The 12,173-nt window shown below is 38.7% G+C and overlaps 1 protein-coding gene across 2 annotated transcripts in view; it reads left to right on the forward strand.

Annotated features, from left to right (window-relative positions):
- The window catches only part of LOC100997602 (alpha-2-macroglobulin), a 46,522-nt gene that overhangs the window by 12,252 nt on the left and 22,097 nt on the right, over positions 1-12,173 (forward strand). For both annotated transcript variants that reach the window (XM_003905948.5, XM_009180159.2), the window contains exons 12-18: positions 2,030-2,257; positions 2,499-2,562; positions 4,654-4,796; positions 5,420-5,569; positions 8,434-8,595; positions 9,051-9,162; positions 10,722-10,836. In XM_003905948.5, coding sequence (XP_003905997.2) covers positions 2,030-2,257; positions 2,499-2,562; positions 4,654-4,796; positions 5,420-5,569; positions 8,434-8,595; positions 9,051-9,162; positions 10,722-10,836 — 974 coding nt within the window. The remainder of the gene's footprint in view (positions 1-2,029; positions 2,258-2,498; positions 2,563-4,653; positions 4,797-5,419; positions 5,570-8,433; positions 8,596-9,050; positions 9,163-10,721; positions 10,837-12,173) is intronic.

Below are 12,173 nucleotides of genomic sequence, written 5' to 3' on the forward strand. Positions count from 1 at the left end.
TTGAGGACAGTACGGTAAGTGAAATAAGCCAGTCACAATAAGACCAATACTATATGATTCACTTATATGGGGGTTTCTAAAGTAGTCAAAGTCATAGAAACAGAAAACAGGATGGTGGCTGCCAAGGGCTAGGGAAAGAGAGAAATGGGGAACTGCTCTTATTGGTATTCAGGTTTAGTTTTACAAGGTGAAAAGTTCTGGAGATCTGTTGCACAACAGATATACTTACCACTGCCAAACTGTACACTAAAGAATAATGAAGATGGTAATTTTATGTTTTGTGTGTGTTTGTGTATGTGTGTATGTATAATACTTTTTTGAAAAGTGTGAATTCCAGGCTCTGAATCAGATAAAGTGGTTAAAAATACTGGCTCAACCCTATTTTAAGGAATTAACTAAAACCTCTATGCTTCATTTCCTCATCTGTAAAATGATTGCAATATTAACACCTAACTTTTGGGGTGGTTGCGAAGATTAAGTGAAATAATACATATTGAAGCACTTAGTAAGCCCCCTTTAACTGTTAGATACTTTTACTATAAAAGCCAATTCTAACAGAATTAGCATTTAGTTTTAAAAATGTATACTCCAAAAATTATTACCTTACTTTATTTTGTTTTGCTATTCTAATTTTCTCCAGATGACCTGTTCATACCAATATAACTTGGTCAGTATAACATGCAGTCCTCTATTGATCAAGAGAGACATAGACATGTCTATAGATACATGGATATACAATACATATTCAATATGTATTACATAATCATGGTAATGGAAAACCCCTGCCTCTTTAGAGTCCTTGCGTTGTTATAGAGAAATAAATAATGCGTTGTATTTATTTAGCTTTAATAGATGGCATAAAAGCACCTACCTCTAATAAACTCAAATTTGAACATTTACTCATTTCAAAAAGTGTCTTGAATGCTTTCTACATGCCAGGCACTGTGCCAGTCTTGACAATGAAATTATTATTTCTACATGCTCCCTGTTTGGGGTGATCATATATGTATTGTCACCAAAATATATATTAAGATATAAACAAAATGTTTTGCTCAAGGATTCACTAGTGCTATTGGGAGCTGGGGATGAAGGTAGAGGGAGCCTGGGAGGAGCTAAGGAATAACTTCTACAGGAAGAAAAGTTGGAAATATAACCCAATTAGGGCCTCTGAGGCATTAGAATCCAGACTGCAGGGAGTATTAAAACTAATCAGCCTAGGCGGGGCACCGTAGCTCACGCCTGTAATCCCAGCACTTTGGGAGGCTGAGGTGGGTGGATTGCTCGAGGCCAGGAGTTTGAGACCAGCCTGGGCAACGTGGTGAAACCCCATCTCTACAAAATATACAAAAAATTAGCTGGGTGGGGTGGCATGCACCTGTAGTCCCAGCAACTCAGGAGGCTGAGTGGGAGGATCACTTGAGCCCGGGAGGCAGAGATTGCACTGAACCAAGATTGTGCCACTGCGCTCCAGCATGGGCGACAGAGCAAAACCCTGTCTCAAAACAATAACAATAATAGCAATCAGCCTAAGACAGCCCAGAAGAGGTAGACTTCAGCTAATTCATCAGTTCAGCTCTTAAACCAATGCTTTTTACCAATGTCTCTTCTCAGACCCCTAAAGTTACAATATTTTATTTATTCATAATACCCACTCAAAATCCACCCTAAAAGAGGCAGCTGCTCTCTGAAAGCACAGTTCTTCCATTTCTAGAGATTATTTACTCTCCTCAATGAAGTTTCATAGCTCCAGTGTCTTTCAGGCAAGCTAATCAGAGCAAAGGATGCTTCTTTTTATCCTCTTAAGAAATATACATCTCAATCCCAGGAGGCTCCGCAGTGTAAAGCCACAAAGCACGCCTGCATTTAAAGCAGAGAAACAAAATACGGGGTCCTTCTCCCACTTTTCATTGTAGAACAAAAGATTTCTAGCTACTAGTTAAGGTAGCACAGCAAACTTACACAGTTTTGTGAGAACATTAATTTTTATGACATATAATCTAAAAATAACATAATTTTTCTAATTCATTAGGTCAAACACAAGGATCGTAGTCCCTGTTACGGCTACCAGTGGGTGTCAGAAGAACACGAAGAGGCCCATCACACTGCTTATCTTGTGTTCTCCCCAAGCAAGAGCTTTGTCCACCTTGAGCCCCTGCCTCATGAACTACCGTGTGGCCAAACTCAGACAGTCCAGGCACATTATATTCTGAACGGAGGCGCCCTGCAGGGACTGAAGAAGCTCTCCTTCTATTATCTGGTGAGAAGGGAGGTTACTGCGTTGACTTCTCTGTAGGCAAAAGCTGTCTGTGGAGCAAGTGATCATGAAGTTCTGTAGATGTCATTACTTCGACTTCTTATCCATGTTCCTTTTGAAAGTTTGACTTCTCTTGAGGTGGATTATTACCAGCAGGAACCCAATAAAACAAGTATATTGAAGTGAGACTGAAGCATGTTCTCTGTTTGGCACATTCAGTTTCTTTTTGTTTCCTTTTTTGCAGATAATGGCAAGGGGAGGCATTGTCCGAACTGGGACTCATGGACTGCTTGTGAAGCAGGAACACAGTGAGTATTTCCATCATCTCTGCATTGCTACCCCATTCTGACCCATTCAACCTTACACCATGAAAGTATGAGAATATTTTCCCTTTTTTCCCAAAGGTTTTTGGGGGAACAGGTGGTGTTTGGTAACATGAATAAATTCTTTAGTAGTGATTTCTGAGATTTTGGTGCACCCATCACCTGAGCAGTATACATTGTACCCAATTTGCAGTCTTTTATCCCTCACTCCCTTTCCACCCTTCACCCTGAATCCACAAAGTCCATTGTATCATTCTTATGCCTTTGCATCCTCATAGCCTGGCTCCCACTTCCTAATAGCTTAGCTGCCACTTCCTAATAGCTTAGCTCCTACTTATGAGTGAAAACATATGATGTTTGGTTTGCCATTCCTGACCTGGAAATATTGGGAATACTTTCAAGTAACGAGAGACCATTTCCATCTAGTATCAATTAAAAGAAAGTTGGGGGAGGGAAAACAATAATTTTTTTTTCTCACCCTTTATCAAATATGTGTTGTCTTTCTTTTTAGCTTATTTTCTTTGGGTTATTTAAAATGTTGGTGTGGGCCAGCTGTGATGGCTCACACCTGTAATCCCAGTACTTTGGGAGAACAAGATGAGAGGATCCCTTGAGGTCACGAGTTTGAGACCAGCCTGGTCAACATAGTGAGACCATATCTCTATAAAAGTAAATAAATAAATAAATAAATAAATAGGAAAATAAAATACATAAAATGTTGTTGTGTATAATTTGTGCTTATTCCAAATTTTCAAACCATAAATATTCTTGAACATGTTATAAAATGAGAATTGTGTGTTAGAGAATGGGGTGGAGAAAATGTAAGATTTAGAGAATAGGTGGAGAAAATGTAAAGATAAAATAAATAAATATTTATTTACATTTTATATAAATATATTTATATATAAATTTATATATATTTATATATATTTATTTATATATATAAATTATATATATTTATTTATATATTTATATATTTAAATATAAATATATATAAATTTATTAATATTAATATATTTAAATATATTAAATATATAAATATATATTTATATATATTCATATAAATATATATATATATTTTAGACGGAGTCTTGCTCTGTCATCCAGGCTGGAGTGCAGTGGCGTGATCTCGGCTCACTGCAAGCTCCACCTCCCAGGTTCACACCATTCTCCTGCCTCAGCCTCCCGAGTAGCTGGGACTACAGGTGCCCGCCACTACGCGCAGCTAATTTTTTGTATTTTTAGTGGGGATGGGGTTTCACCGTGTTAGCCAGGATGGTCTCGAACTCCTGACCTCGTGATCCATCCGCCTCAGCCTCCCAAAGTGCTGGGATTACAGGCGTGAGCCACCACGTTCAGCCATCATTTATATTATTACAAATATCTTTTTTTAATTCAAGATAGTTATGAATTATGAAGCATTAAATTGGGTACTTCCGCCACTGAACTGCACTCTTACCATGAGCAAATATGTTATAATATAAACCTTTGAAGGTTGCTCCTAGTCTAATAGACTCTAAAAGATAACTTGCTAAAAAAGTATCAGTAGTCGACTCTCTCATTAGCTCTTGTAGCAACACAGAAGCACCACAGCAGACTGAAGGAAACTTAATACAACCTCTCAAGAATCTACATAGGCATCAAAAAATAACTTCTGAAGGAGCATGGTGTTCCTCTTATGGAGAAAGAATCAAATATTGGCTCATAGAAGGTTAAAGTGGATGTAGCATGAATACAATGTGTTGAACTCTTATTCTTACATCTCGTAACTTCAGGTTCTATCTCCCTCTTCTAATATGAGGCCTAGATCAAATGGTAGTGAACTGGATGTCTTCATACCCTTAACGAGCATCAGAACATTATGTAGGTGATCTGAAGCTTAAAGCTGGTGAGAAATCAACATAGTATAGGATTTATGAGAGGAGAGAGGGCTTTGATAAGGTTTTTCTCTAAAGCTAGAGTCCTTAGAGGCAGTCCTCCACTTGTTACATCTTCTGTTTATTATGTCTTTTACATCTACTAATGGAAATAGTCATTAACCTATGATCGCTGCCTCTCATTCTCTTTGTGCCCCAGTGAAGGGCCATTTTTCCATCTCAATCCCTGTGAAGTCAGACATTGCTCCTGTTGCTCGGTTGCTCATATATGCCGTTTTACCTACTGGGGACGTGATTGGGGATTCTGCAAAATACAAGGTCGAAAATTGTCTGGACAACAAGGTGGGTACTTTACATAATAAAATCTTCAACATTTTAAACTAGAAGTTACTACTGTTATCGTTTGTTTTATACATGTGAACATTAGGGCCAAAAGGGTTAAACAAATTCCCCAGAGACTTTCAGCAAGGTAGTGGCAGAGTCATACTAAGAAGCAGAATCACTTGATTCCTGGTACAAAACTCTCAAACTTCTCCTAGCATTGCCTCTTACCAATTACACAGTTCAGAGTACATTATTCCCTTCTTCTATGGTAAAATGTTGGGAAATATGTAAGCACGTGTTTGAGACTACTAAGGAGCCAAAAGAAAAAATGCAAGAGCACCTCAACCCATGCACGTTCCACCAAAATTAATAAGCACCTTGCCGTGTATCAAAGATAAAAATGGCATTTCATGACTAGTAATTTATAAGAATAATTAGAAATAATTCTAATGGCTCAAGTGATTCTTGAGAAGGAAAGAGAAGTGTAGGGGACAAAAAGCTTCAGGATTGACATAATGCCAACCCTCCACGAAGTCAAGCAGAGTGGTTATACATTGTACATGAGGAACACTGCAAATGCGAGTGAATGCATGGGTAAACCGGGAAATTTGCTTTTCTGACCTTTTGTTCCAATTTCACAGGTGGATTTGAGCTTCCGCCCATCACAAAGCCTCCCAGCCTCACACGCCCACCTGCAAGTCACAGCGGCTCCTCAGTCCCTCTGCGCCCTCCGTGCTGTGGACCAAAGCGTGCTGCTCATGAAGCCTGATGCTGAGCTCTCGGCGTCCTCGGTGAGTTCTCAGCAGCCTCAGGAATCAAGAAGGGCCATGCCAGGGGCTCAGAGCAAGGAAAAATGCCTGGATAAGTAGGATAAGATCAATTAAAATTATATTTATCTAGGAATTAATTGTTTTGGGCTCTCTTGTGGGCTTTCATTGGTAAGGAATTTTATATATATACAAAACTACTCACTTCTATAGGTAAAAAAAAAAAAGTATCGCTTAATACAGTATAATGAATCAAATAAAAGAATTTTTTAAAAGATGAAATGTGATGAAAATTAACAACCAAAAAAGGACTCGTTATTCAGATATGTTAAGCTTCTTGCTCAAGTGTACATAGCAATGCAAACTCAAATCTTCTGATTGTGTCAAGACATCCGTATATGCAAGGCTGGAGAGAATACAGAGCAGATTGTGAGAAGTGCTATAAGAGAAGTGTAGTTATGCAAAATAAAAGAAAGGATTAACTGAGCAATCAGGGAAGCCATTTGGAAATTATATATTTAAAATGTAAAAAGACCATGCACTACCCAAAGTCCTTAAAATCCCAGAGCTCTGTGCAACCAATAATAGGAGTTTTCAAACTAGTTTCAACGTTTCAAAAAGCCTAACGAAAGTGATACAGGTACCTGTACTAAGACTACACAGGCTAAAGGAAATATCACATTTCTGTTTTTCTAAGAATTATGGTTGGGTCTGGTGGCTCTTGCCTATAATCCCAACGCTTTGGGAGGCCAAGGCGGGTGGATCACTTGAGGTCAGGAATTTCAGACCAGCCTGGCCAACACGGCCAGTGAAACCCCGTCTCTACTAAAACTACAAAAATTAGCCAGGCAGGTGGTGGTAGCGCCTGTCGTCCCAGCTACTTGGGAGGTTGAGGCAGAAGCATCACTTGAACCCAGGAGGTGGAGGTTGAGTGAGCCGAGATCATGCCATTGCACTCCAGCCTGGGCAATAGAGCAAGACTCAATCTCAAAAAAAAAAAAAAAAAAAGAATTATATCTGCTGAAATAATTGCTTTCCCAAGCTACACATCATTTCCATCATTTCCATCATCTCTGCATTGCTACCCCATTCTGACCCATTCAGCCTTACACTACGGAAGTATCAGAATACTTTCCCTTTTTGTCCATAGGTTTTTGGGGGAACAGGTAGCGTTTGGTCACATGAATAAATTCTTTAGTGGTGATTTCTGAGATTTTGGTGCAACCATCACCCGAGCAGTATACGTTGTACCCAATTTGTAGCCTTTTATCCCTCACCCCCCTTCTACCCTTCCCCCTGAATCCACAAAGTCCATTGTATCATTCTTATGCCTTTGCATCCTCAAAGCTTAGCTCCCACTTCCTAATATGTATTATCTCTGAGGAACTTAGGAAAAATGAATTACTATATAATTGACATTGATAACTGAAATCTTTGAAAATATGGAGCTAATAGAAGAAATAGCAAAAGGGTATGCTGAATTGGAACAGCAAAAACTAGTTAACGGCATGTACTAATAGTAGTTTTTTCACATCTTCAGATTTTTAATATGAGGCCAATTGTAATAACCTCTTACTGAAGTTTTTTCTACTACCATAATTGAACAAAGAGAAATTTGTATTTTTATTTTCCTGAAATAGAAACTTATAAGAAAATATTTCTTACTTGTTTGTCCTTCTAATGGGATTTTAACTGAAAATACTAGAATACTTCTAAAGGAAGCAGTAAGTACATTTCAGCAGTAGGATCTCAAGAGGATATGTGGGAAAATAATATACATGTTTTATGTTTTGAATAACATAATTTTATAATTCTCAAAGAATTTTTCAAATTATAACAACCCTGATGGGTAGATAAGGCAGACAATCCTATGTATTAATAATAAAGCCGAAGCTTTCAGGGATTTAGTAGTAGACCCGAGTTAAAACACCAGCTCTTCTCAACCTTTGATTAGTGTTTTACCAGTGAAATACTTTGCTGCTACTAGTATAGGCCATTCATTCAACACATTTATTTAATGCCCACTGTGTTCTAGGCATTATACTAAGTGCTAGTAGAGATCAAGCAGTGAGCCACTGGAAAGATAAAAATTTATGTCTCATGGAAGTTACATTGTCTGTCCCATAGGTAAGACAGATGATAATTATGGAATATGCCACAATAAAGCAGGGAGAGGAAAGGAGAAATGTTAAGATACTTTGAGAAGGTGTCTAATTTCATCACACCACTCACTTTGTTCATCCGTTCTTGTCAATCAGTTTTAAACTCCTACAAATATAATGCAATGTAATGATCACAATTTTTATGTCTGTCTGTCTTCTCACCTTCAAATGGACTTGAAAGCATCATGCCTAGGATTTTACAGTTAAAGTTTTATGTATTATATGAAGATCTGGAGCATTTTGTTTCCACTAATAATACCTAAGAAAATGCCATCATATCCTGTGGAGAGAGGATATGCCTATCGTGTGCCTGTTTAGAACATGCACCCATTAACTTTGTTGCTTACCACAAGATAAGCACAAAACTATCATTTCCTTCTCTCATCTCAAAGCTTTGTGCAATGTCACATATACATCAGACCTCGATTTTTCAATTAATAAAATTTTATTTCATTCCAGTGTTGAGTCTAGTGGCGGCCTCTGAACTGTGTAACGAAGTAGTATGGCCCTTGAGTACTTAGATGGAGTGTTTTTTTTCCCTAAAATTGTTAAACATCTTCAAAATGAAAACACTGTGTCAAGAAAATGATCCATACCCACTATAAATCATCAGAGCAATGAGAGCACTCAAAGAAAGACTGATGTTCATTATTCCTATTCTTTTCTCCTTGAACTTAAAAAAAAGTCACAAATAAGTTTGCCTTTTTGTCTTTTGAATTTGTACAGGTTTATAACCTGCTACCAGTAAAGGACCTCACTGGCTTCCCTGAGCCTTTGAATGACCAGGACGATGAAGACTGTGTCAATCGTCATAATGTCTATATTAATGGAATCACATATACTCCAGTATCAAATACAAATGAAAAGGATATATATAGCTTCCTACAGGTAAAATCCTTATGTTGTAGATGGTCTGATCTTAAGGTTCTTAAAATATTACACTTGGAAAAGAGTCTTTATTTGAATGCCTTCATGTCCTAGTTGAGGGTAATGGGATATAAAGAGGTAAGTGGCTTCTCCACTAATAGCAGCAGATCTGCTAAAAGCTGCTGAACTAAGCTGGAACTTTCTGGAATATTATTCAAGTTTCCTTTTTTCACAGAAATTAATTGCTCTGTGATGTTTATTAATATCGTATATACAAAATAATTACTGTTGAAAGAGTTTAATGAAAAGAATAAAATTACCTCCTTAAGTATACAAATATCCCTTCTACACATGTGAATATTCAAAGTTTAATATTAAGTTAACTGGATTGCTTGTCAAATTCAATGAAAAGAAGTATCCACCTATGTATATTTTATAATATATATTTACTGATTAGATAATAATTTCCTTTGCAGGACATGAGCTTAAAGGCATTCACCAACTCAAAGATTCGTAAACCCAAAATATGTCCACAGCTTCAACAGTATGAAAGGAATGGACCTGAAGTTCTACGTGTAGGTTATTATGGTAAACAAAAAATTAATACATATGTATTACCTAATATATTCACTGGCTTTTAAATTTTTTTAAAGATACAATGTGACAAAAATTAACAAAAGAAAGGACTTGTGAGTCATACATATTATGGTTATTGCTCAAGGTCACATAGCAATATAAACTCAAATTCTAGTAAATGGAGATAGATGTGTTAGGCTGAAAAGGAAAGAGAAAGTTTCCAAGCATAGGATTAGTGTAAAGAGAAATAGAAATGTTCACAAAACAGGACTACATTCTCCATCAGTCAGGTAAAAACGCTGTTCAACTTCCCCAACACATCAACCAATATTGATGTTGGAACCACACACATTCATCAATGACATGAGCTACTTCTTTGATGAACTGAATAGTAATCAAGCATTTATTTATAGTCCCTTATTGTCAAATCATGATTGAGGATAAGTTGAGTGCAGAGAAAAGAGGGTCAAAAATCAAGGAAAGCATTTAGGGAGAATCAATTGGCTCTACAGAATTCACTATGAAGTCTATGGTGTATTTTACTATTTATAAATTATATTGTGCCATCCTTTATCAGTAAGGTTGATAGTAAATTTATGCATGTATAAGTTTATATATGCACAATTTTTTTCCAGAGAGCTGGTTGTGAAATATTGACCAGCACACCCTTACTAGAAGGTGAATAGAGTGAAAGAAACTAACTGTAATCTTCTGACACGATAGAGAATAGTCTTTATTATCACTGAACTTTTCCCTCCTGTAAACTGTTTCTCAAAGCCACTGTCGTAACATCTGTGTTAGTTTTTCCTTGCTCCTGCAGAGGAGCACACCAATGGAAACTTGGATTCCTGCCCTCTTCACGGCCTTGTGTCATAGCACTCTCCACTTAGCACAGCGGCAGCAGCCACCAAGGACTCCACAAAGTCCTTGTGCCCCACAGATAATCCAAGCCTCTGTCTGCCAAACTCTCTATAGCCTCTGCTTATGATCCTCCTCCCCCAGCTCACTCCTAGCTTATTCTTTTTTTTGTGGGGGGGGAGCGGTGGGTTAGTTGGTTGGTTTGTTTGAGACGAAGTCTCACTCTGTCGCCCAGTTCGCCCAGGCTGGAGTGCAGTGGCGCGATCTCCGCTCACTGCAAGCTCCGCCTCCCGGGTTCACGCCATTCTCCTGCCTCAGTCTCCCGAGTAGCTGGGACTATAGGCGCCCGCCACCACACCTGGCTAAATTTTTTTTTTGTATTTTTTAGTAGAGACGGGGTTTCACCGTGTTAGCCAGGGTGGTCTTGATCTCCTGACCTCGTGATCTGCCCGCCTCGGTCTCCCAAAGCGCTGGGATTACAGGCGTGAGCCACCGCGCCCGGCCACTCCTAGCTTATTCTAATACTTCATAAGTCATCCAACATCCAACATATTTCCTCCTCAAAGAAGCTTTCCCTAATGACCCAAGTGCCCTCTCCTCCTTCCTCTCTATTTCATCAGACGATTTGGGTTTTTTTTGGTGACAACTATTACGTTCTCTCATAAGCTTTATCTGTATGTTTATTGTAGTATCTTATCCCTCACCCAACATAGATGCAGATGTAATGGGAAGAGGCCAGGCACGCAAGCTGCAACTTGAAGAGCCTCACACAGAGACTGTACGAAAGTACTTCCCTGAGACATGGATCTGGGATTTGGTGGTGGTAAAGTAAGTAACTTCCTGCATATACAATATGCAACGATAGAGGTCCCTCACTATTTTCAATTCTTTGCTAGTTTTCCTGTTTTTATTGTTTTATTTGTTTATGATGTACAACATGATGTTTTGATATACATACACATACACACAGTGAAATGATTACTACAGTCAAGCAAATTAACACATCTATTAGCTCACATTGTTACCTGTTTTTGTGTGCGTGGCAAGCGCACCTAAAATCTATCATTTTAGCCAAGTTTCAGTATCCAACTATATAGTCATTATAGTTGACTATATTATCAACTATAGTCCTCATGCTGTACTTTAGATTTCTAAATTTATTCATCCTACATAACTTCAACTTTGTACCTTTTGACCTGCTTCTCCCCATCCGTGTAACCCCAACCACCCTTCTACTCTCTGTTCCTATGTATTCAACTTCTTTTAGCATCCACATACAAGTAAGATCATGCAGTATTTGTCCTGTGTCTGGCTTATTTCACTTAGCATAATCTCCCCCAGCTTCATCCATGTTGTCACAAATGGCAGGATCTTCTTCGACTTAAGGCTGAATAATATTCCATTATGCATAGCCACAATTTATTTATCCATTCACCCAGACACTTAGGTTGTTTTTATATCTTGACAACCGTGAATAATGCTGTCATGAACACCAAAACACATATATCTCTACGAGGTGCTTATTTCATTTCCTTTGGGAGTATACCCAGAAGAGGGATTTCTGGGACATATGGTAGTTTCCATTTGAAAATTTTTGAGGTATCTCCATACCGTTTTCCATAATGGCTGTGGCAATGTGCATTTGTACCCAGGACAGTGAAGAAACTCCTTCCAAAGTGATACTGGAAATGGAGTTTTATCCCTGAAACAAGCCAGTGGCGCAGGTGGGGAGAAGGAGTGGGAATGGCCATATGCTCCCTTTCAGGCTCCTGGAGTCTTGTCTACCTCTCCCTTTCACTCCCAGATGCAAACTGTTTAGAAGCCCAACCCTTAGGAGGCAGCCAGAAATGTGTGTAGACAAACTCCTTCGAGGGAGAGACCGGAAGCTAGGAGATTTTGCCTGTTCTCTCCGTATTGAGGCAAGGGGTGGTTGGGGGCAGGTAGCCACTGGCATTGCTCAAAGGCCTATTTAAAACCACCTCTATGTTCACTGTGGTCTAGGGAGACTCCTGATTGCAGAGCTCCAACTACTCCTGGGTGATTTAGGAGCCCGACCCTTAGGTAGGAGCTGTAGACGCTGGGGTGCTTGATGCATAGACAAATTATTCCCAGGGGTATGCTGGAGACCTGGTTTTATCTGTGGGGTGAGCCGGGGGAAGGAGGCA

This window comes from Papio anubis, unplaced genomic scaffold (assembly GCF_008728515.1).
Source record: "Papio anubis isolate 15944 unplaced genomic scaffold, Panubis1.0 scaffold113, whole genome shotgun sequence".
Taxonomy (NCBI): domain Eukaryota; kingdom Metazoa; phylum Chordata; class Mammalia; order Primates; family Cercopithecidae; genus Papio; species Papio anubis.